This window comes from Dryobates pubescens, chromosome 14 (assembly GCF_014839835.1).
Source record: "Dryobates pubescens isolate bDryPub1 chromosome 14, bDryPub1.pri, whole genome shotgun sequence".
Lineage (NCBI taxonomy): Eukaryota > Metazoa > Chordata > Aves > Piciformes > Picidae > Dryobates > Dryobates pubescens.
This window is the reverse complement of record NC_071625.1, coordinates 2014531-2040492: the sequence shown is the minus strand read 5'-3', so window position 1 is coordinate 2040492 and position 25962 is coordinate 2014531. Positions and strand designations below refer to the sequence as shown.

General features: G+C 45.8%; 1 protein-coding gene across 44 annotated transcripts in view; it reads left to right on the top strand.

Moving 5' to 3' along the window:
* The first annotated feature begins 362 nt into the window (after positions 1 to 362).
* The window catches only part of RIMS2 (regulating synaptic membrane exocytosis 2), a 379504-nt gene continuing 353904 nt past the window's right edge, over positions 363 to 25962 (top strand). For 29 of the 44 annotated variants that reach the window (XM_054167277.1, XM_054167270.1, XM_054167300.1 and 26 more), the window contains exon 1: positions 417 to 636. In XM_054167277.1, coding sequence (XP_054023252.1) covers positions 467 to 636 — 170 coding nt within the window. In that variant the 5' untranslated portion in view covers positions 417 to 466. Of the gene's footprint in view, positions 637 to 25962 lie in introns of all 44 variants that reach the window. The other 15 variants (XM_054167301.1, XM_054167288.1, XM_054167286.1 and 12 more) reach the window with 1 other exon arrangement.

Below are 25962 nucleotides of genomic sequence, written 5' to 3'. Positions count from 1 at the left end.
CCTAGTCCCCCCGGCAGCCTCTGCCCCTGTCTCCTGCCCCCCCGCCACTGGCTCCGTCCCCCTTCTCCCCGCTGGGTGCTCGGGGTTAGGATAATCTCGCTCGCACCCAAACCACAGCGCTCCCGCGACTAATCCTGCCCTTTTCCTTCTCCCTCCCCACCCTGCCTCTGGCCCTTCCTCTCCCGGTGCTGTCCTCTCCTCTTCCCGCTCGCTCCCCAGGCTCCTCTGTCCCCGTCCTCCCTGCTGCCCCGCGGCGAGCCAGCGGCCGGGCGGGTGGGTGCGAGGTCGGGGCTGCCGGCCACCCCGCCCCTCCCCGGCGGGGCCGTCATTAGGCTGCCGGTTGATTACAGGGTATTGATTTGTATGTGCTTCTCCCGGCGCCGGCTGTGGCCGCTCCCGCTGGTGCTGCCACGGCCGCAGGAGTTAGGGCAGCGCTTCCCGTAGCAGCGGTGAGCTCCCACCAAACATGTCGGCTCCCGCCGGGCCCCGGGGCGGCCCCGCTCCTCCTCAGCCTCCTCCGTCTTCTCAGCCCGAGATGCCCGACCTCAGCCACCTCACGGAGGAAGAACGGAAGATCATTCTGGCCGTCATGGACCGCCAGAAGAAGGAAGAGGAGAAGGAGCAATCCGTGCTCAAGTAAGGGCGGGCGCATCCCTTCCGCGTCCTCCTGGCCCATGGGCGTGGAGGTCTCTTTCCCGGCCTCAGAGGCGCCAAGGCTGGGGGGAGAGAGTGGAGCTGGGCGGCCGAGGGTGGGCAAGGGTGTCTCTTGTCGCCGGCCATGTCCCGGCGGCTGCTCGGCGCCGGGCGAGTGTGGGGAATGGCGTGGGGGGACCTGCCACGGCGGGAGCGGGCGGAGACGGGGCCGGGAGGCCGCCGGGCAGTCAGGACGCCGCGGCCCCGGCTTTCCGCCTGCCTCAGCCGCCCTCCACGGGGCGGGCGGCGGCTTCGGCCCCGCATGCCCCGGCGCTGGCGGGGGCAAAGCGGCCAACATGGCCGCACAGGTGCCGTTCTCACCCGGCGTGTGCCATCAGCAGGAAGGGGGGGTGGGTCGAGGCGGCGGTTGGCGCCGCCGGAGGGGGCGGATCGGCGGCATCGGGCTCCGTCCCGGGGGCGCGGCGGGCTCCGGGTTGGCGGCGGCAGCCTTGCCCGGCGTTGTCGCGGCCGCCCGGGGCGGAGAGGGACCGCTGGGGCCTAGGCTCCGGCCGTCTCGCTGGGTGGGTTTGCCACAGCCGCCATCTTCCCCCGACAACGTGTCTACCGCCCGCCCGCGCCCCGCTGCTCTTTCCAAGCGTGAGCCCGGCGCCGGGAGAAGCGGAGCGCCTTGCCGTTTGGGAGGGAGGGAGCGGCGGCGGCACCGGGAGCTGTCCGCGGCGGCCGAGCGTCAGCACCAGGAGCCGTCCGCGGCCGCCCGGCTTCAGCACCAGGAGCTGTCCGCGGCGGCGCCGCCCCTGCAGCCGTGCGCGGAGCCAGGCGGCCCCGGGCCGGTGTCGCGGGGTCTCGTTCTGCCACTGCTGCCCGGGTGCTGCGTGAAGCAGCGGAGCTGGAAAGCGTGAGCTTTCCCCTTGCTCGGGCTGTGCCCCATCCCCGCGGGGGAACTCAGTTTGGCTGGAAGCGCGGCGATCCCGCAGAGCAGTGTCCTTCCCAACCTGGCTGCGAGGCACAGAGTAAACTCGACATAACTGCTCTCCCTCCCTGGCGGGGTGATCGCGCTGACTTCTAAGAGCTTAAAAATTAGCAGAGCTGCTACTGTTGTGGACATGAGTTTTATGAGCGCGGTGAAGCTGAAGTGCTAAGGCTTTTTTAGACCAAAATTAGTGTTGTGTCTTGGAGATACTAACTGCAGCCAGCTGGCCCTTCACACTCAGTACATGGAAGCTGTCTTCTGGGCTTTAGGTGCTGACTTTGGAAGTCTGTTTCCAAGATTCATTGCATTATTGTCATAACGAAAACTTAAGGAATCATTTGTGTGGCAGCTACTAAACTGTGAGGTGTTCTCCTAAAAACACTTCTCTCTCTGTTTTCAAAGACTTTTTGCTGGGTGAACAATTTGAAGAGCATCATGTGAGCACTTGAAGTGCCATATCTTGTTTGATCACGACCTCGGAGTCTCATGCTGTACAATTTGCTGGCTATTGTGATACTTTTATTTTAAAGCAATTTAGACTCCTTTACGTTGCTAAATTGTGTGACATACCAAAATGAATGCAAATTGTTGTCCTCTTACAACCCACTAACAGGAATGGACATAACAGTTTATTCATGTTGCAGTTTAAAACCATAATGCTGCTGTTATATATTTAAGGAAGGCTCCTGGCACCCTTTGTTGCAGATGATAATATTTATGGTGCAATATAAAGCATGATTTCAGTATAACAGTAGGATCAGCTTGAACTGTTAAGCCTACAAGTGAAGAATAAACTGGTCTCAAGTAATGACAAAGTAAAGCCAACTGAAAAAAACTAAACAGAAGTGTTTCCTTTTGTAGTCTGCAGAATCTTGGAAGCAGGCAGTGGTCTTTATTAAATCTAAAGAGAAACTGTAAAACTGTTGAACTCCATGAAAGCTGTGAGGAAAATGGTATGGCTTAAAGTTTATACCCAGAGGATAGCCTAGGACAGCTCTCCCAGGAAAATGCTGCTGTCAGTGGAATTTAGAGGGCTGGCCCTCAATATTTTACAGGATACCTGAAAGTGATCCAGTGTCAGATGAGTAACTCCCTGGTTTCATTTCTCATAAAGTGAAGTGACCCCCTGAACCATCAGGTACATCTTGATTCTGAAGAAAGCTGCAGATTTATTGCGCACCACCCTCCGCCACAGTCACACCAGTGCTTGTTCTGCGTTTTTAGGTAGATATTATTGAGCTTAACTCTCTTGACAGATGTTTTCCTTCTGTCAAGAGAAGGGAAAGAAGAAAAAAGAACTCCCCCCCCCCGCCTCCCACCCCCGTATTTATATGAATGAACTGCTGTTATTGCACAGAGATAAATATAGAGCTAAATCCTGCAGTCTTTGTTCAAGTGTAATTCTCCTCGAAGGCAAGCTCCTTTTGAAGTGGAAGGTATTTTTGTCTGACTAAGCAATAAAATTGTGTCATTTCATTCCGTGGAGAAACAGGGTGGGTGGGGGAGGGGGTGGACAAAAAAAGATGCCACAAACAAGAGTTGACATTTAGAGGTATTAACAAATGTTGTAGAAAGGGGGACAGCATGGGTTTCCTCGGATTTTTTTCTGTAATGTAAATGGTATCTGATAATTTCTGGTGCCCAGATGTCAGTGTGAATGGCTGGTCTCTGGGCTCTGCTTCCTTTCCCCCATTCTATTTCTGTTTTGTGCTTTTCACGTTCTTTCGCTGTGCCCATCGCTGTGGTATTTGAGCATCTTCCAAAAGTGCATTAAGTAGTGTGACTCACATCTGTAATGTGGACTATTTATTCTTTCCCTTTTCACTCCCTGGGGTAAATATGTGTGGATTTAAAATAGACACAGAACTTCTCCTTATGCTTGTTTTACTCTTTTTGGGGGAAGGAAATGCAGATGGTATTGAGTTGTAATCTGTAGCAACTAATAGTGGTCAGGTCAGCATGAATTCTTGCCAGGATTTGCTGGAACACGGTGGCATGGGAAGCAGAAGCTTTCCAGATTTGCTCTCTCCTTTGGCCTGGTTTGGTCTGTGAAATGCACCTAGCCACAGTTGTGCACTGTGTTCCTGTGGCAGAGGACACTTGACAAAGGAGGCTGGGCAGCGGGCTCTGCTGCTTTGACTGTCTCTCTCCTCTGGAATCTCTGGGACCCTTGGAGTGCATTTTGAATGTCATGTACTAAGAAGGTGCCTTTTGGGCAAGGTTACTGAACATATATTTTGCATAACATTTAATATGCATAATGCATGACATTCAGAGAGAATGAGTTTCTGTCTGTACACTGGGTTGAAGTCCTCTGCTGTTACAGGAATATTTAAAGTATTTTCAACTTTCATCTTTGTGGATGTTATAACTCTCTTGGCTGTAGCATAGAACTTCTGCCAGTGGCTTTTCCTTTATATTATGCACATACTTCCTCTTGTAAATTTCAGGGGTGTGTGTGTAAGCTCTCTATCAGATTTTAGAGAGCACATTTCCTCCACAGAGATTCATTTATGGGATCAGTCTTGTGCTTTTGTGGTTTTCCTGTGTCCTTTTTTGTTTTTCCTGTGTCAAAGGACTGACTTGAGAGAATGCTCACAGGAAAAGAGGATTTGTAGAAGATGTTAGGGTGCGGATATCATTTGTAAAGATTGGTGCTTCAGCCTGTGAGAGGTGCATGTACACTTCTCTAGTTGCAGTATCCTGAGTTTCCAGCTTCTTGGCCTAACTATTCTAAAGATCAAATACTCTTCTTGTGAAGTCAGATTCACAGCTCTGTAAGTGCAGCCATTTCAGCTTTTTGTGGGTATGGGCAGTTTGGCCCAAGAGAAGACAAGTTTACCCAAGAGAAATTTCCTCATGAAGTCATTCAGCTTTTCACATATTAGCAAAGCAGCACAGGCTTACTGTGAGGTCCTTGTAGGAAGTCTCTTTTGCACATGTCTGGGGCTCAAATCAGCTGGCATTGATCTTCTGTTTCATCCAGGTGTGGAAGGCAGGTGGAAACATGGGGTGCTAGCCAGAGATTGGTGGTTGTGTTTCTCTGTTAGACACCACTCTCTAGTCCAGAGTAAACTTTAAGAAAGTACAACTGGCTGCAGGCTTGTGTGTGCTCAGTTGCTGTGCACATGAGTGCACAGCCATGGTAAAAACTGGGCAGCTAAGATGACTGAAACAAAATCTCTGACAAGCAGACCTCAGATAAGCTAGACTGTGTGGGTTCTGTACAGCAACCTGAGTGGGTGAGATGTGGGGCAGGATGCTGGGTCTAGGGGAGAGGAGGCAATAGATTGATGGCTGTGAGTCACAGCAGTGTAAATATCTGGCTCACAAAGCTATTGCACTGTTTGATAAACAATTACCAACAATTATCCTGCATTACAAACAGCAAGTCTGATTTGCTTTGCTTTAAAAGCATCATGTTTAGGATTTGGATGTGGGGCTGGAGGGAGGGACAAAAGAGATGTAGGTGACAATTATTGACTTGGTTGCCCAGGGAGGTGGTAGAAGCCTCATCCCTGGAGGTTTTTAAAGCCAGGCTGGATGTGGCTGTGAGCAACCTGATGTAGTGTAAGGTGTCCTTGCCCATGGCAGGGGGTTGGAACTGGATGATCCTTGAGGTCCCTTCCAACCTAACAATTCTATGATCTGTCTGATTCTAGAGTGCTGATCAGAACAGTCCATTGCTACCCCTCTCTACATTTTGCTCTTGTTGCTGTATTTAAAATAAATTAAAAAAAATTGCTTCCATGTTTAAAATAAAACATAGTTAGGGTGATCTGAAAACTGAGAACTGTTTGCAGTGAAAATAAATGATAGTAGAAGTTACACAAAAATACACAGTCGGGAAAGATAGTTGTCCCCATCCCTGCCCTACCTTCTTCCCTACCCTTTTCCCTTCCTAGTTCCTCATTCTCTCCTCTCTGCTAATATTCTTTATCATCTCCCCACTCTTGTGTTTTAACAATTTCCACTGCCTTTTGGGCCCCTCTCAAAACCATCATTATTCCTTTCTCTTAACATTTAGACATCTTATGCTGTAGGTAGCCTTTGTCAGGATGTTAGGGCTTGTACCTTTGCTCTTCAAGAAGACCCAGTGTTTGCAACTGCTCTCTAAAGCATCTAGCACACTTTTGGGCACTGTCTACACATGCTAGCAGTAGTACTTCCTCTTAGTGACTAAGCAGAATGTATTTGGAGGTTACACTAGTTACTGGGTTTGCTAATGTCAGTGTTACACTGAGTAAAATTTCAGGAGGTTGAAATGGAGCTGCTGTTCCTGCATTCAAGACGGGTGATTCTGCCCCTTTACTCTGCTCTTGTGAGACCCCACCTGGAATACTGTGTCCAGTTCCGACGTTCCCATCATCAGAAGGACACAGAGTGGTCAGAGAGTCCGAGGGCCACAAAGATGATCCAAGGGCTGGAGCACCTCTGCTATGAGGATAAGCTGAGGGAGCTGGGGTTGTTCAGCCTGGAGAAGACTGCAGGGGGACCTTATTGCTGCCTTCCAATAGCTGAAGGGATCCTACAGGAAAGCTGCAGAGGGACTTTCCATGAGAGTGTCTAGAGACAGGACCAGGGGAGGGAGAGGGAGAGCAGGGTTAGACTGGAACTGAGGAAGAAGTTCTTCAGTACAGGGGTGGTGGTACTCTGGAATAGGCTGCCCAAGGGAGCTTGTGGATGGCTCCTCGCTGCGGGTATTCAAGGCCAGGTTGAATGAGGCCTTGAGCAGCTGAGTCTAGTTGTGAGGTATCCCTGCCCATGGTGGAGAGGTTGGAGGAGATGCTCTCTAAGGTCCCTTCCAACCTAGGCCATTCTGTGATTCTATGATGAGTTGCATGCAGTAAGGCCTGACATCATATGGAGCCAAAAAAGAGGAAAGCTGATACAGGGTTTAGTTAACCAAGAGCTTGCAAACCAGGTATTAGACACCAGCTGGTGTGTGCTTCCTGAAAGCATGTGAAATACCTGCTTTTACATTCCTTGGGACAAAAAGAAGGAAACAATTGGTTTTGCACCTTAAAGACAAGAGTGTAGATCATACTTCAAGTCATTGGGGCTGTCTTACATGAAGTGATGACTGGTGGAATTCTGGTGAGGTTAGGGAGCTGCAGGGTCCGTTCTGGATTTCGTCTGCACGCATCTGTGAGCCGAGTAATGTCTAAATAACTGAGAATGTCAAAGAATTGATTTTTCCACTGAAACAACAGCCTAATTAGTGTGTATATTGTAAGTGCAGAAACACACAGAAGTGTTAGGATACTACAGAACTGATACCAAATGTGGTTTTACTCTGCCAGTGAAGTTTTAATATACTTGCAGTGTATTTGAAGTTCTGTAATGAGGAGGATAAAGTAATATAATGGTTTGAACTTTGATATTTAATCCAGTGGGATGTGAAATGAGCCATGCATATAAATGTTCAGGTTTTATCTGTGAGGTAGGCTTGACAGTCTTGGGAATGTTCTTCAGCTGAATGCCACCTCTCACTCCTCTGCTTTACTGGCTTCCTTAAAGCCTTGCTGTAGTGTTCACAGCAGGCTAGAAAAGTTTGTAGGTCCATGAGGCCCTACCTTTTTCAAGAGAGATATTTCCTGAGTTGTTGTCTTCCTCCCTCCCCCTTTTTTATAATTTTTTCCTGAAAATCTTCTCTGATGGCCTTTTTTTTTTGACAGGAGCTCAAGAAATGGCAAGTTATGATCTCATCTACAGTTGTTTGACTGCAGCAGACACTAGACCTTAATGATGAAGTCTGAGGTGGCAATGATCTTTTGAGTTAGGATTAGATCCTGTGGGCTGTCGTAAGCATATGCTTTATTATATCATGGCTGATAGCTACAAGTTATCACAGACAGCCCAATTTCTTTGAAAGTGAGCAGCAGAGACTCTCCTTAATTTAGACTCATAAGAAGGAAGAATCCCTTTAAAACCAGAGTGTTTAAAAATGGCATTCAAATGCAGTTGTCCTTCAGACAAATCAATTCCCATTCAAAAGTTTAAGCTCAAATCAAACCACACCATTTTCAGTGCTTACTGAGTTTAGATTTTGTCTCTTTCACAGGACTATGGTGTAGCAGGAGGAACAGTTATGTCCTTAAAGTATAACTGCCTGTTCTGGGTCTATCACAGTCTGTTAGTAAGAGCAGTCTACATCTAGTCTGGTAATGCTTTTGTCAACTCAATAAACTTCAGCAACTACATCTCGTGATTTATTAACTTCTGTTGTACAGAGGAGTTGCAGAATCAGTGCTGAGTTGGAAAGCTACTCCTGTGTATTATGTTTGCCTAGTTCCCCAGGTTGTTTCTCCAGGGTAGCTGCAGTGGGATCAGTCAGGACTGAGGTTGAGAGTTGATGTAACAGTACAAAATTGTATAGGGAAGAAGGAGTGCATTTAAGGAGTCAATAAATATGATTTTTGGAGAGTAAGAGTTCAAAGTAATTTATACTGTTCCCTGCTGTTTTCATCAAAGGTGGAAGAGTTCTTCCTTAGTTCTTGAACTCAAGTGTGAGCTGGCATCACATCTGTCTGCCTAAGCATGTTTGCAGAGGGACCTTAGTTGCATTTTGATAAACTGAAATTAAAGTAATGCATTTTGCTAATTTCTAATAGCCTGCTGTATGTGCCTGTGGGAGTTCTGAAGTTAGGATACGAGAGCCTAAAGAACATCTTTGCTTTAGACTTTCCTCTTTTGATTCAGACTTCTCTCTTCCATTAAAATCACAGTGAGATATCCTGTTTGTTCTCACAGGACTTAGCAGGAGCTGAACTTGTGTTTCAAAACAAGGCTGAGTGTGTCTGTTCAGACAATTCATAATGGACATTTTGAAACTTTAAATAAAACATAGATTACTTTCCTTTTTCCCCTTTTTCTTTACTTTCTTTAACTGTCTCTAGAGGGTTAATTCTTTCTCCTTAAAGCTCATGTGAAGTTGTCTAAATACTTTCCGTTGGCTTTTTCTTTCTTTATTAAAACATTAATAACGTTAAGGTGAGTGGTTCCTTACAGCAAGTGTTACATTGTATTTGTGCACAGAATGTCTCACAGGCCACACACCATTGTTTGGTGTAGCATGGCTTTCTGATTCTGAGCATTTGTGGGGGCAGGCTTTCTGCACAGTATGTATTAGTTAATGTAGACAAGGGACATCAAGTGTTCTGGCTTTGAAATAGGAGTGTTCAGTTAGGAGCAGTCAACCTTTTTGGGAAGTGTTTCACTGACATCCTTCATATAACTTCAGAACTGAGTACTCCAGTGTGTCAGCCAGAAGTCTTTCCCCATGTGCTGTTACCCTGACTCCTGGTGCACTTACACATTTTTCTCTTTACAGAAAGGAGGAGTGAGAAGAAGTAATGCTTTTAGATCTGCTTAAAGCCCACATAAGACATACAACAATAGAAAACAGGGCTGGTTGGGACCTCCAAAGCTCTTCCAATTCACCCTTTGCCTCAGAGTATGGCCAGCTATAAGATGGCAATTTCTCACACTTATTTGTCTTCTCTAGTAATGCCCAGCTGTAGGGCCCACCTAGCCAGTGAAATAAATAGGCTGCTTGGCTGAGAAAAGGGCACAGAATCTGAGCTAAGCAGCTCTGCAAGAGCTGTGTTGTCTGCAGAGGAGAAGGTGAGGTGTTGGCCAAAGAGATCTGAGGGTAAAGCAGGAGTGGAGATGCCTTGAACTCCCTAGGTTACTTCTTTCAGTTAGTCAGAAGCATTATCCATACCATTAGTGTTTTTTTCCCCCCCTACTGCTAAACCTAAATCTCTTTCCTGCCATTTGCTGCTTACTTTGTCCTCAGTGGAAAAATGCAGAGCAGTCCTACTTTTCTGTTTGCAGCAACCTCTTACATATTTCACAGGAGTGATCACATCTTCTCCTGTAGACTCTCTGCTTTCTCTAGACTCTCTCTCGTCTTTCTGTAGACTCAACAGGTCATATTATCTAAACTTTCAACCATTCTTACTGCTCTTCTTTGTATGCTTCCTAACTGAACATCTTTGAAACATGATGTCCAAACCCAGACAGAGTATTCCAAGCTAAAGTGCAGAGGGAAAACAGAAGGATGGCGCCACGTGTCTTTGCACAGAACACTTTCCTTGTGCAGTCAGTGCCATGTGTGTTGAGGATTTTTGAGGTACAGCATTATGAGCTCATGGTCAGCTTGTGATCTACTCTTTTCTCTAGTGCTGCTGTAGAATCAGCCATTCCTCATTTTGTGTTTTGAAGTTGATTACCTCAGCTATGCAGAGTGTTTGTCTTCATCCCTGCTGAGTTGTATTCTGTCTGTATCAGATGCCTTATGAATTTTGCATTAAAGTGCTTAAATAAAATGCACAAACAACCCTTGGAGCAAGAAGGAGGATTTGCCTCTGGAGAGTATCCTAATCACAGAGCTATTTAGACTTTCTCTTCCTTGTCCATACATTCAGATTCCTGACTGCACAGCTGCACAACTTCGCTGCTAGGATGCAGAATAATCTTATTCCAGTTTTGCCCATATCTTGTTCCTTAGAGAAAAGAGAGATGGGTTCAAATCTCCTGAAGCTGAGAAGGGTCTACAACACAGATCTTGCACCAACTTGTCAGCTTGTGATAGGTCTGGGGGGAATGGAGCAAAACTAGAAATGGGTAGATTCAGATTGGATGTGAGGAAGAAGTTCTTCCCCAGGAGGGTGGTGAGAGCCTGGCACAGGTTGCCCAGGGAGGTGGTGGAAGCCTCATCCCTGGAGGTGTTTGCAGCCAGGCTGGATGTGGCTGTGAGCAACCTGCTGTAGTGTGAGGTGTCCTTGCCCATGACAGGGGGTTGGAAGTGGATGATCCTTGAAGTCCCTTCCAACCCTAACAATTCTGTGATTCTCTAACTGTTACACTAAGGGATCCCCTTACAGCAAGGGAATCAGTGACATCCCCTGCAATATTTATTCAGTCCATGAATGCTGTTGGCTAATTTACAACAAATTTGACAAAATGGTATCTCAAAATTCAGTGTCCCAAAGATACTTAATTACCCAAAGTCTAATGCAAATAACAAGTGGGTGGTAGAAAGGGATTTTCCACGCTCCCGGCTGTGGAAAAGTCTGCTCACAACATTCTACATGCCAGAGAATCCTTATAGGAGAGCAAATCATAGCCAAAACCAAATCAGTTTAGGCCCAGCACCTACAGAACTACTTGGCTAATGAAGTTACTGCTTCAGTTTTGCTATCTTTTCCATTCCCATGTTACAACACTTTAGAGCTTGGGTTACGGATTGAGCCCAGAGAATCTTTGGGATTCTTTTGGTTCTTTTGTGAATATCCAGAATGTGAGACATCTGCATCTGAAATGGCTTCATTTCAGTTTAAAGCAAATGGAAATAAAAGGGTGCCTTTAGGATGTGATCCATCTCATCTTAAATTAGCCCTTTCAAATAGGCTGGATGAATTGCAGATTCTATTTTTGACTATGGCCTTAGCAAGAAGATAGAGTGGATGTGTCAGATGGCGAGGTCTACCTTGTAGACATACTGAGTTAGGGAAGGTGAATCTCATGCTCAGAGGTCTGCTTCTGATAGTAACTCTTCCATCTTTGGTCTTAGGAGAATGCTATAACCACTTTCCCTACCTGCACTCACTTTTATGGTTGTCTAGATTTCTTTAGCAGCCTGTTTGCCAATCTGCATCAGTTACTTATATTTCAATCAACTATTAAACAGGGCATGTTCATTTATCCATATATTTACTCTTTGAGACTCACTGCTGGGAACCTAAGTGTGTTTCCCTTCTAGTCCAAGGTTATTCTTAGGCTTTGGTATATCTCTTACACTAAATTCAGAAAGCTTTCAAAGAGTGAGATCTAAAAGAAGACCTTGGAATACAAGATGTTTCCAGCATTGAGGATTAAGCATCTACAGAAGTACACTGCAGAGAAAATCTTTCCATGCCTTTCATCAATAAGAATGATTCGTGGATGTTTTAAGGCAGATAATAGAATCTCATAGCTGAAGCTAGTCTGATTGCTAGATAGGAAGTTACAAACACAGGATTTGTCTACTCCTTGTAAACTTAAACCAGCCTCACCTTAAGACCCAAAGAAAACTGTAAGCTCAATTTAAATTGATAATTTCTCTCCATAATTCACACATTGTCTCTTTTTTTGCTGTCAGTGGAAGTCAGATTTCAACATCATCTTTAAATATCTTCTGTGCTTTAAATGCCTTTTCTGTCAGCTAGCCATTGCTTTACCATTATTTATTACCTGGTGTGTATTTACAAGGTTGTCTGCCCCTGCACTTGGCACTGGTGAGGCCTCACCTTGTGTACTGTCTGCAGTTCTGGGACCCTCACTGCAAGAGAGATATTGAGGTGTTGGAGCAGGTCCAGAGGAGAGCAATGAGGGGGGAAGGGACTGGAGGGAAAGTCTGACGAGGAGAGGCTGAGGGAGCTGGGGGTGTTTAGGCTGGAGAAGAGGAGACTCATGGGGGGAACTCACCACACTCTACAACTACCTGAAGGGAAGTTGTAGTCAGGTGGGGGTCAGGCTCTTCTCCCAGGCATCTTGTGCCAAGAGCAGAGGGCATGGCCTGAAGCTGTGCCAGGGGAGGTTGAGGTTGGATGTTAGGAAGCGCTTCCTCAGTGCAAGGGGAATTAGACACTGGAATGGACTGCCCAGGGAGGTGGTGGAGTTGCTGCCCTGGAGGTGTCTAAGGCAAAACTGGATGTGGCACTTAGTGACTCGGTCTGGTCGATGTAGTTAGGTCATAGGCTGGACTTGATGATCTCAGAGGTCTATTCCAGCCTCTGTAATTCTGTGATGCTGAGTGATTCTGACAGTAGTCTGTTAAACCCACTGCTGAACAGCTCTGCCTTCTGAACCCAGCACTTCCTTGCTTTAAAAGCCTGGATAGACAGGTATTTATGGAAGGCGTTGCCTGGTCTAGATATCAAATCTATTTCTGCTGAATCAGGCCCTAAGACATTTTGGGAACGTGGGCTTTGATTCAGCAGGCTCCCATTAATGTGGTTAGTCATTGTGATTATGATTCATTTCATTCTGGGTAACCCACTGCTGCACAGTAAGTGACAGCTGAACCGTGTATTACCTAACAGCTAGGAAAACAGCATCACTGTCACGTTCAGGAGGCTGAGGATTACACTTACATTGAGCATGTGTTTTACACCCAAGTTAAAACACTTCAGGACAGCCCTCATTTTTCTTCCAACTCCCTGTATAGCATTGCAGATATAAAATAGTAGAGTAGACAACATGAGCTTTTTAAAACTGAGAATGGAGCTCCTGGTTCTGATTTTAAATACTTGCTGATATTACTTCCACGCAGGTGTATACCACATCAGAAGGCATTTCAAGTGAGGCAGAAGTTAGCAGGGTATAAAAGGAAACAAAAATGAAGTATGGTAGAAAGGAAAAAAAGTAATTCTCCTCTAGTATCCACATTTCCTTTAAAGAAATCTATTGTCCACGTTGCAGAATGTGTGTCAGAAACCCCAAATATGCCTTTTCCTGACCTGTTTAGGGTTGATCTGAAAAAATACTTTGGAGGGTGCTGTGAAGGCACTGAGCCAAGAGAAGGCATTTCCAGGTTAGAACACAGAGGAAATCATTGCTGTTGAAAGTGTTGACATTTTCTGTCTGGTTGATATCTGAACATGCAGGTGGCCAAAGATGAATGAAATGTAATAGTCTACAGCTGAGCACTGCTGTACATTGATACATTTCAAATTTATGTAGGCATGGTTGGAAGAGAAGTGGTTTTTAGCTGCTTTGTGGTGTTTATGGGAACGTGGCATCCACAGAATTGACTGAGTGTTCTTGTCTAAGAGTTGGTCTGAGTTACGTATTTGAAGTCTTCTTAACGCAGATACTCTCTTGTAGAGCAGCAGGTTTTGTTTGGAGGAAGACAAACATTTAGTTAGATTTTTAACTATCAGTATGAATTTGTTCTGCACCAATAAGAGTTCTGATTCTTGTAGAATTTGGCCAGGATCTGATGTTTGTGCCCCAACTTAACTTCTCAGATGTTAACTATTTCTTCACTCAGTAGGCCACTTATTTACAAGTGAGATCACAGGATCACAGGATGTTAGGGGTTGAAGGGACCTCTGGAGATCTTTGAGTCCAACCTCTCTGCCAGAACAGGACCATAGAATCCAGCACAGGTCACACAGGAACACATCCAGACAGGGCTGGGAAGTCTCCAGAGAAGGAGACTCCACAACCTCTCTGGGCAGCCTGCTCTGAGGCTCTGTGACCCTTACAGTAAAGGAGCTCTTCCTCATGTTGAAGTAGAACTTCTTGTCCTGCAGTTTCCATCCATTGCTCCTTGTCCTGTCACAGAGCACAGCTAAGCAGAGTCTGTCCCTGTCCCTTCCTTCCTGACCCCTAGCCCTCAGCTATTGATAGACATTGATCAGATCCCCTCTCAGTCTTCTCCTCTGCAGACTGAGCAGCCCCAGGTCTCTCAGCCTCAGTGGCACTTAGTGACTTGGTCTGGTCGATGTGGTGGTGTTAGGTCATAGGTTGGACTTGATGATCTCAGAGGTCTATTCCAGCCTCCATAATTCTGTGATGCTGTGATTTACTCTTTTAGTAAGAAAGGATTTCCTGAAAGTTTAGCAGTAAAATTAATGAGTTCCTGGGGCCATTAAATAGGTAAAAGCACTCTTGTCTATTTTGTTGTTGTTATGGAAGTTATTGAATGGTAAAGGCTCTGTTGTCTGTTCTGTTGTTGTTATTGAAGATATTGAATGATATTCTCCTTATTGTGTTCTTGGGTTAAATAAAAAAGAGTAGTTCAGAACTGGTAACATTTTTTGCCAGTCTTCAAGGCCTCAAGGTTTTTCTTTGACAAGGGCTTAGGAGAGTTTTATTATAGTAATCCATGAAAAATTTGTCTTTCAAAGGGACTGCTGTTCCTAACACGAGTAAGACTAAGCAGTTCCTTAATAATGATGACCTATTTTAAACCAGCTCATGCCTGCCATTGGCGCTGCTGGATGTTCAGCAAAGCTGCCCAAGAGAAGGATGATGGCTTGTGCTATAAGAGGGAAATTGCTGTTAAATATCTCCTATCTTGGATGTAAATAACTTCTATTTAGTGTTTATAAAGTTACTGAGTGGTATTAGCAGTTTTATACCAGAGTTCTATAGTGTATTTCCATTGCTTGATCTATTTGGTGAGTATTTGTACTTCTCTTAGGGATGAACTCCTACATCACAGTGTTAGTGTTTACATTCCTGAAATGTATTCTAGCCTTAGTTTTGGTTTAATAAAGGTTTTCTTAAAAAGATTTCTGTGTGTGTGAAAGGGAGGAAAGGATTCTTGCTGAAATCACAGAATCATAGAGTCACAGGATGTTAGGGGTTGGAAGGGACCTCCATAGGACATCATGTCCAACCCCCCTGCCAGAGCAGGAACACTCAGGGTGGTCTGCACAGGAATGCATCCAGGTGGGGTTTGAAAGTCTCCAGAGAAGGAGACTCCACAACCCCCCTGGGCAGCCTGCTCCAGGGCTCTGGCACCCTCATAGTAAAGAACTTTCTCCTCATGTTGAGATGAAACCTTCTATGTTCAAGTTTGTACCCATTGTTCCTTGTCTTATTACTGTGCACCATTGGAAAGAGCTTGGCCCCCTCCACTTGACACCCACCCCTCAGATACTTACAGACATTGATCAGATCCCCTCTCAGCCTTCTCTTCTCCAGACTAAACAGCCCCAGGGCTCTCTGTCTCTTCATGGGGTGTATGCTCCTTCATCTTTCCAGGCATGGAGGTGAGGCTGACTGGTCTGTAGTTGCCTGGGCCTCCTTCTTGCCTTTTTTGAAGACTGGAGTGACATTTGCTGTCTTCCATCGACCCAATCTTGCCCATCCACCCAATTATTCTTTACCTTTTAATTAATAATTGGGTTCATATTGCCATAAAGATGGAAACTTATAAGAGAATGTATAGAGAAGCATGTAACTCTCTAGATTCATAACTACAAACATTACACTTCTTTTTTTTTGGTATTAAATGAGTATTTGTGTTGGGTTTCTGTGACCAGGTATTGAGGGGGGCTGCAGGAGTGGTTTCTGTGAAAAGACACTGGGAGCTCTCTCTGTGTCAGACAAAGCTTGTTTCAGCCAGCTCCACCACTGGCCAAGGCTGAGCCCATCAGCAGTGCTGGTGGTGTCTCTGCAATAGCATGCTTAAAATAAGATGAAGAATGATGTGCTGCAGCTGTGAGAGAGAAGAGTGAGGAGAATGTGGGAGAAACAGCCCTGCAGACAGCAAGGTCTGTGAAGAAGGAGAGGGAGGAGGTCGTGGTGTCAGAGCAAAGATTCCTCTGCAGGTGGTGTTGAAGACCATGGTGGTGCAGGTTGTCCCCATGCAGCCTCTGGAGGTTAGTAGTGGAGCAGATATCTGTCCTGCAACCCATGGAGGACCCCACACTGGAACAGGTGGATGTGCCCTAAAGGAAGTTGTGGACAGCTTGCGCTAAAGCGAGCTGCTGCAGGAACTGTGCCCCATGGAGAAAAGCTCAAGCTTTTGCAGGTTTTCTAGCAGGACCTGTGGTCTGTGAGGATGCCCCAGCTGGAGCAGTCTATTCTTGAAGGACTGTATACCTTGGAAGGGACCCATGCTAGGACAGTTCTTGCAGAGGGACAGCTTTTGGGAAGGATCCATGCTGGAGCAGCCCATTAAGGACTGTGTCCAGTGGGAAGGACCCCGTGCTGGAGTAGGGGAAAAGCGTGAGGAGGGAAGAGTGGCAGAGACAAAGTGTTACAGACTGACCTGACCATAAAGGCCATTCCCCTCCACCTGCACTGCTCAAGGGGTGGAGGTAGAAGATCCAGGAGTGAAGCTGAGCCTGGGAAGAAGGAAGGGGTGGGAGGAAGGTGCTTTTAGCTGTATGTTTACTATCCTAGCCTGTTATTAATTGCCCATCATTTAAACTGATCTTCCCAGAGTGGAGTCTGTTTTGCCTGTGATGGTAACTGTCCTTATCTTGACCTACAAGCTTTTTCATCTTATTTTCTGCCCTGTCCTGCTGAGGGAGGAGAATAAGAAGGCTTGGTGTCTGACAGCAAATCAAGGTCAACCCAGCACAGTATTTTCCAAATATATTTATGAGTTCTAGCTTGAGCCCAGTGCCACCACTCTTCCTGGGTATCCTGCAGACTCAACACAGCAAGAGACAGAGGCACTGCTGGAGAAGGCAGCTCTGAGGGGCTAAACTCAGCCCCAGAGCCCCAGGCAGTTCTCTGCTGTCAGTGCAGCACAGGCAGCTCCCTCAGCAGCCCAGATGCTCCTTCCTGCCTCCATTACACCATCCTGGCTCTGGTGCAAGTGCCTCCTGAACCGGCCAGTGCAATTGCTTCGGGGAAGTTAAGCTAATGAAAAATATTTTCCTCTTCACCATTTTTGGCAGAGCATTTTTTTTTACTAAGCTCCAAAAGGGAACCAATCTGGTTTATTGCACAGCCCTGCAAGCTGCTGAGCTAGCACAACTGAAGGGCTGGGAAAGATTAGCTACAGCACTTTTGGAGTTTCGAGGAGCAGTGTGCTTGATCCGCCGTTATCTGCAGAGTCTGCAGCGACTGGTCGTGTTGCAGCCACTGAGACAAGCAGCAGGCAAGCAGCACCAGGAAATAATTTCTCATTGTGGAGGTGCTGCTTGAGGTCTGTGATCAATACAGCCAAAATTAGTGTTTGGAGCTTTTCTCATGAAGAAAACGAAGGAAATGCTCATAAAATTTTGCTGTTGAGCAAGTGGAGCTGGAAGAGCACTGCTGGTGTTAGTGCAGATAGAACATGGGTTTGTGTCTCCATTTCAAACAGCAGGCCCAGATTTCCAACCCCCCCCAGACACTTTTCAAGTGCTGCTTTTCTGACATGATGGAGTAAGCTTGCTCAGCTGCTAGGGTATGGAAAGCAAGGAGTGAGGAACTACCTTAGATGAAGCTGGCTAACTGAACGGACTCCAGGAAGCTGTGTTGCATTTCTAATGTGAGCTGGGACATGAATAATGAAAGATGTGTAGCTAAAGTGCTAGTTGTAATTGCTGCACACACAAGCTCTTATATTTTCACAGGGGGTCAGAGACTCTTTTTATTGTGTAAATTAATGGGAGAGCTGCTTTGCCCCTGGTATTTTGGGTTTTACACAGAGATCAAATCTGGTGGTTCAAATTATGTGATGGCTTTGGCTCTAACTGTGCTTGCAGTTCACTGGAAATGTAGGCAGGCTGTGTGTATAGCTTTAAAAGGAGGACAAACAGGTAATTTTGCTATGATTTAATCACAGCAGATGTTATGGAACACATATGGAACATATATGGAACATAATCACAAGAGATGTTATGGAACATCTCCCTTATGAGGACAGGCTGAGGGAGCTGGGGTTCTTGAGCCTGGAGGAGACTGAGGGGTGACCTCATTCATGTTTGTAAAGATGGACAAGTATCAGGAGGATGAAGCCAGGCTTTACTCAGGGATGTCCAATGACAGGACAAGGGGCAATGGATGGAAGCTGGAGCAGAGGAGGTTCCATGGGGAAAGAAGGGAAAACTTTTTCACTGAGGGTGAAAGAGTCCTGGAGCAGGCTGCCCAGAGGCATTGTGGAGCCTTCTTCACTGGAGACATTCAAACCCTGCCTGGATGCATTCCTGTGTGACCTACTCTAGGTGGTCCTGCTCTAGCTGTAAGGTTGGACTAAATGATTATTGCAGGGCTCTTCCAACCCCTAGGATTCTGTGTTGTTAAAACATCATTTTAAACAGTGAAGCCTGTAGATGACAACACTTATGATTGAATCTCAATATGTCAGGGTTGTGAACTAACAAAAACTTGAGCTCACACAGAGGAGCACCAAGTGTGAGCTTGCTGCTGCTGCTGTCTATGCCAGCACATCAGAAAAAGATAGATCTTGCTTCAAAGCATTTGCATTTTTTTCCTAAGTGTACTAAAAGTAATTGATTCTGATAAGTTATAGACCTGCATCCTGTCTTGTGCATCTGAGATGTGGCCTCGCTGACAGCTGCATTAGTTGAAGGAAAAGAGCTGTTTGAGAAATAGAGCAATTAACAATATTGCCATGCTAGGAGAGCTTTTCTAAATGCCTACCTAGCCATCTCATTTCTAAGTAATGCTATATTTAGAGGGACGTTTCATTCTTTCAGAAGAGAAAGAAATCTATTAAGACTAGGACTATTATGTAGGACTATTAAATATTCACATATTTTGTACTACTTGGTTGCTAATATTAGAGCAGCATTCATTAGGAGCTGCATTCTAGTGTTGGTTAGGAATTTTTTCCTCCCCTCTTTCTCTTGGCTTGCTGTAAGCAGTCATCTTTGATCTGCTTTTCTTATTGACAAATAAAGCAGCTGTCCTCTTTCTTGTGCCTCCCCTCAAGAATGCTGCTAAAAAAAATTACTACAAGAGCAGTATTTTAACATCTTAACATACATTCCACTCCCCAATGAATCCGATGGCCTTCCTTCCAGAATCAAAGCCCACTCTTCTGGAATGATTTGCTGGCCCCAAAAATGAATAAATATGAAATATTTCATATGTATAATTTAATAAATTATACATTTGAAGATGTCTTATTGACTCAGAAGCCAGCATTTTTATTAGAAGTAACTTCCTTTGGAACATTCTCCCCCCCCACCTTATAAATATCAGACACAAATTTCTGGAGGGTACAGTAAGCTCTCACATTTTCACAGGTTGATATTTAGATTGACTCAGTGGCTGGTTTAAGAAATGCCCACTGTCTAACTGGATTATAGTGACTCCATTACTGCTTTGTACTGCTGGCTTCAATGCCTCTGGTACTGTAAAATAAAATATTAAGAAGGCTCTTCACAGGCTCTCAGGATGTGAGGGCTTGAAGGGACCTCTGGAGATCGTCGAGTCCACCCCCCTGCCAGAGCAGGACCATAGAATCCAGCACAGGGCACACAGGAACACATCCAGATGGGGCTGGAAAGTCTCCAGAGAAGGAGACTCCACAACCTCTGTGGGCAGCCTGCTCCAGGGCTCTGGGACCCTTACAGTAAAGAAATTCTTCCTCATGCTGAGGTGGAACCTCTTGTGCTGTGATTTCCATCCATTGCCCCTTGTCCTATCCCATGGCACAAGTGAGCAGAGGCTGTCCCTGTCCCTTCCTTCCTGACCCCCAGCCCTCAGCTATTGATAGACATTGATCAGATCCCCTCTCAGTCTTCTCTCCAGACTAACCAGCCCCAGAGCTTTCAGCCTCTCCTCACCAGGCAGTGCTGCAGTCCCTTCAGCATCCTTGTAGCCCTCCCTTGGACTCTCTCCAGCAGATCCCTGTCCCTCCTGAACTGCAATGTTCTGGGTGGGACCTCACTAAAGTAGAGTCGAGGGGGAGGAGAACCTCCCTTGATCTGCTGGACACACTCCTCTTACTGCATCCCAGGATCCCGTTGGCCGTCTTGGCCCCAAGGGCACATTGCTGTCCCTTTTCTCCTAATGCATGTAAAGAAGATGCACTGATGCTGGATGTGTTTCTCTCTGCAGACAGTGAGAATAGAACTTCAGTAGAGATGTGGCTGAGCTGATAATGGAATTATTCCCCCAGAAGGATGATATTATGGAGGGCATGTTCATCTTAAGTAGGACTTAGAGGAAGGGATGTATTTCTTCCAGTGTTCCAAATGTGTTTTAAATGACATGAGTGCTAGCTCAATATTTTTAGTTTTACTTACATTCAAGGAATATAAGATAGGATTTCTCAATTTGTGTAATTTATATCTATTTTATACATAAAAGTGTTCTGGGAGAACGTGGCAGGGGGGTTGGAACTGGATGATCCTTGAGGTCTCTTCCAACCCTGGCAATTCTATGCCTCTATGGCCATTTAAGGCTGACAGTCCAATAGATTTTCATACAGATTCATTTTACATTAGAGACCTAATTGTGGCCTTCCAGTATCTTAATCCCCTGTGCCAGGGGAGGTTTAGACTCGAAGTGAGGAGAAAGTTCTTCACTGAGCGAGTTGTTTGTCATTGGAATGTGCTGCCCAGGGAGGTGGTGGAGTCACCGTCCCTGGAGGTGTTCAAGAGGGGATTGGATGTGGCACTTGGTGCCATGGTCTAGTCATGAGGTCTGTGGTGACAGGTTGGACTCGATGATCCTTGGGGTCTCTTCCAACCTTAGTTATACTGTGATACAAGAAAGCTGGGGAGGGACTTTTAGGGTGTCAGGGAGTGACAGGACTGGGGGGGAATGAAAAAAACCTAGAAATGGGTAGATTGAGATTGGATGTTAGGAAGAAGCTCTTCCCCATGAGGGTGGTGAGAGACTGGCACAGGTTGCCCAGGGAGGTGGTGGAAGCCTCATCCCTGGAGGTTTATGCAGCCAGGCTGGATGTGGCTGTGAGCAACCTGCTGTGGTGTGAGGTGTCCCTGCCCATGGCAGGGGGGTTGGAAGTGGCTGATCCTTGAGGTCCCTTCCAACCCTGACAATTCTGTGATTATTCACTCTCCCTAACTGATTTTTTTTTTATGGATGGAGCTTGTAAGAAAATACTTGTTTCAGACCATATCACTGGCACATCAAACACTTCCTCACTTTTTTTTTGGTGATGCCTTCCTGAAATTTTTGTTTCCATAATGAAATGATTGATTTTGGTTCAACTTGCATTCCTCTCTTCTGTTGCAAGCCTGCTGATGTCATTAGATCACTTCTGATTTAATCTTATTCTCAAAGAGGGGGAAAAAAAAAAAAAAAAGAGTGCCATTATTCCTCATCATTTATGTCAAAACCTATCATGGCTGTGCTGGAGTGAGAGACTGCAGATGGTCTTTCTTCTCTCCTGTACAATTTAAGCAGTGAATTTGTAGTTCCTGAGCTGACGTCGCTGCCTGTGAGAGAGCCAAGAGAGCAGGGCCCTGAAGTGAGGCAGTGTGCCCATCCTGGGCAATGCTGGAAACAAATAAAACCCCAATCTGTCATGTTGGAATTGTGGTCTTTGGTCTTGTAAGACCTCTTCCATTCTCACTCTGTACGGAGGACCCTTGTCAAATTGTCATAATCACTGCAGAGGCTTCCAAATGTTTCCTGTGACTGCTGATAAATACTGCTTGAGCTGAAGGTGAAAACAGGGATTGTAGGCTGGCTGCTAATGTTTTGATGGTGTCTTCCTCATTCTCAAGCTGTGCCAGGGGAAGTTTAGGCTGGAGGTGAGGAGAAAGTTCTTCCCAGAAAGAGTCATTGGCCATTGGGATGTGCTGCCCAGGGAGGTGGTGGAGTCACCATCCCTGGAGGTGTTCAAAAAAGTATGGGATGTGGCACTTGGAGCCATGGTTTAGTTGTCAGGAGGTGTTAGGTATTAGGTAATAGGTTGGACTTGATGATCTCTGAGGTCTTTTCCAACCTGGTTAATTCTATGATTCTCATTTAGGAAGTTGTTTTCCATTAACTTCTTCAAAGATTGGTAATGATTTCCCTTCTTAGAAGTGGATAGACATCATAATCAACCTATATTCAGGGTGAGGCTTGATGAGGCCCTGGGCAACCTGATCTAGTTGGGGATGTCCCTGCTGACTGTGGGGAGGTCAGACTGGATGACCTTTGGAGGTCTTTTCCTTCCCAGACCATTCCATGATTCCATGATCTTGTGATTCCATGATTCTATGATCTTGTGATTCCATGATCTTGTGATTCTATGATTCTGTGATCTTATGATTCTATATTCTGTGATCTTATGATTCTGTGATCTTATGATTCTGTGATCCTGTGATTCTGTGCTTGCATAGAATCATAGCTCTAGTGTTCCCCTAGATCCACAGATTGAGAGATTGCATTGGGCTGGAAGGCACCCTCAAAGTTCATCCTGCCCAACCCCGCCGCAGTGAGCAGGGGACACCTCCAGCTGGATGAGGATGCAATCCTGATCCATAAAATAAATACAGAGCAGTGAGCCAGTTTGCCCAGAATGCCCCAGCAAGCGAGTGAAAATGATGCTTATCCATTTCAAATATTGAAATGGAGCAAGCTATTCACCGTACCTGTTAATAAAAAAGCAAAGGAACTTACAAAGTAATGAAGAAATGAGCAAGCCTTACAGTGTCAGCACTTCTGGTGGTCACTCTTGGTTCCAGATTAATTATTTTTCTTTTCTTCTTCTTCTTCTTTTTTTTTAAATCAATCTTAAACACTTCACTAATCTCACACATCTTTGGCTACTCTGCTGCCTCCAGATATTTGTGTGTCAATCACCTCAGTCTGTGGAGTATGCACAGTGTAAAGGTTAGCATTTTAATAAACAGCGAGATCAGTGTACCTTCCACAGCCACGACAGAGCTCTGGGGGTAAAGTGCAAGAATAATCACCTGGAGCAAGTATTGTGCCTGCAATAATAAAAAGCAAGGGAGGTGAAGGAAATTGCAACTGGATATCTACACCTGCGACATCACCTCGCACGGAGATACAGCTTGAGGTTTTGATTTGTTTGCAGCAGATAAAGGGAGGACAATGAGGCTTTCAGTGCTTCTCATTTGCTTTTGTGCAGCCAGTTAACTAGCTTTCAAGAGCACACTCGCTGCGAGAGTTACTCAAATCAGTTCTTATCACACTTCTTTTAGGCTGCAGGTGAGGAGAAAGTTCTTCCCAGAATGAGTAATTGGCCACTGGAATGTGCTGCCCAGGGAGGTGGTGGAGTCACCCTCCCTGGATGTGGCCCTTGGAGCCATGGTTTAGTAGTCAGGAGGTGTTGGGTGATAGGTTGGACTTGATGATCTCTGAGGTCTTTTCCAACCTTATTCATTCTATGCTTCTTTATTTGTTTTTTTTTGGTTATCTCAAAGTGTTTGAAGAATAATTCTGCTTTAAAGCCACAAGAAAGCTGTTTAATTAACAAGGAGAAATTGGTTTAATTAAGGAGAAATTCAGCATGCATTTGTCTAATAGTGAAGATATTATTTGTCTAATATTGAAGCTCTAACCCAGCCTCTGTGTGCCTATTTTATGCCATAGCAAGTCCATGTGTTTTGACTGATAAAAAAGATGCAGAGTTTTTTACTGTCAGTGTTACACTCTCAACTGCTATTTCATCTCTAGCAGATGATATGTAAAAAAAGAGTTGGTTTCTTGTCTTGAATGATCTTTGTCCTGATACCTTCCTTTCAGCTCAGTTTGGTGGCGAATCCCTGCGTGTCTGTGCTAGTGGAATACATTTTCATGGGTGCTGACAAGATTAACTCCTGCCTGTAGTTAGATTTACCCAGTTTAGCCAAGTAAGAAGCAAAGTGCAGAGACTTGAGAAGGGTGTGTTTAATTGACATTATTTCTAACAGTTGGTGTTTGATAGCTGAAGCCCTTTTGTTGGGTTTTTTGTTTGTTTGTTTGGGTTTTTTTGCACTGCCAGCTGCACCATTTCAAACTGAAGTGCTGTTTCTCATTTCCTTCTGACAAACAGTTGTGCCAGTCAAAATGCAAGAGCCTGGATGCTGGCAGCTTCTCTTACTCACTTTCTTGCCTTGCTACAACCTGCTTGATGCTCTCTCAATCTGTCAGACCCACTTAAAGGAAGTTGTAATCTCCATTTCTGCACTAGTTTTGTTTCCCTGTGTTTGCCTCTTTCAATGAGCTGGTTTATCCAGTTGTAGTTAGAGCAGACTGATGTAAATTCACAGGATCACAGGATGTTAAGGGGATGGAAGGGACCTCCAGAGATCTTCGAGTCCAACCCCGCTGCCAGAGCAGGACCATAGAATCCAGTGCAGGTTGCACAGGAATGCATCCAGACAGGGCTGGGAAATCTCCAGAGAAGGAGACTCCACAACCACCATGGGGAGCTTGTTCCAGTGCTCTGTGAACCCCACCTCACGTTGAGGTGGAACCTCCTGTGCTGTAGTTCTTACAGGTGCCTTGACTCAATTCATGTAACTCATCATCCATGAATTGAGTCAAGGCACCTGGAATAACGATGCCAAAATGCTGAACACAGAACGAAACCACTCAGTCTTGTTTCTGGCTGTGCTAAGTGAGATACAAAGCACTTTTCAGGGGCAGGAAGCAGGCCTGCTACTCTCAGTCTCCAGCAGCTGTGTGGGTGTTCCTGGGCAGAGGTGGAGAGAAGGAGCTGACCTTAACATTTGTTAGCAAGTTTTGAGATTGTCTGCACTTTCACAAAGTGATTAGAAACAAGAACAAATCTGACTTAGATTATCCCTTTGCACTCCCAAAATACATTTTCACAGCCTTGAACAAATGTTGCCCCTGAAGCAGCACAAGTAGACTTTGTTCCTTTCTCTGTTTCCTCACCCTCCCCTTTTTTAAAAGTAAAAATAGAGCAAATGTGCATTATCCACGAGACTCATATCTTAGTGCCTTCATCTTTGTCTCTCTGCTGTTGTGATTTGCTGTCCTTGAGGAAGGGTGTCATTAGTGTAAACAGTTTTCCATGGGAAGGTAGGGCCATCTGAATTTGAGCTCCTTCTAGTAGCGGGAAATAAAGAGTTGCAACCCTTGTGTTCCAAATCGAGAATGCAGTTCTCAAGAAGGCCAAGGGCATCCTGGCCTGCATCAGGAACAGTGTGGCCAGCAGGAGCAGGGAAATCATTCTGCCTTGTGCTCAGCACTGGTTAGGTCACACCTGGAATCCTGTGTCCAGTTCTGGGCCCCTCAGTTTAGGAAAGATGTTGAGATGCTGGAAGGTGTCCAGAGAAGGGCAACAAAGCTGGGGAGGGGTCTGGAGCACAGCCCTGGGAGGAGAGGCTGAGGGAGCTGGGGTTGCTTAGCCTGGAGAAGAGGAGGCTCAGGGGAGACCTTATTGCTCTCTTTGACTCCCTGAAGGGAGGTCGTAGCCAGGTGGGGGTTGGTCTCTTCTCCCAGGCACCCAGCACCAGAACAAGAGGACACAGTCTCAAGCTGTGCCATGGGAGGTTTAGGCTGGATGTTAGGAAGAAGTTCTTCATAGAGAGAGTCATTGCCCATTGGAATGTGCTGCCCAGGGAGGTGGTGGAGTCACCATCATTGGAGGTGTTTAAAAAGAGTCTGGATGGTGCCATGGTGCCATGGTTTAGTTGATTAGATGGTGTTGGGTGATAGGTTGGACTTGATGATCTCAAAGGTCTTTTTCAACCTGGTTAATTCTGTATTCTGTATTCTCAGTACCAAGCATCCAGCAGTTTCTTGGAATACATTTCCTAATACCTAAAGCTTGGTGCAGCTTTAGGTCCATGTCCCAGTTCTCTGGATTCTGGTTGTGCAACTCGACCTCAAGGTTGTACTCCACAACAGGACAAGTCTAAAGCTTGTACCTAGTTTCTCCAGTTTTCCCGTGCCCTGTTTTACACAATAAGGAAGCATTGCTGGGTGCA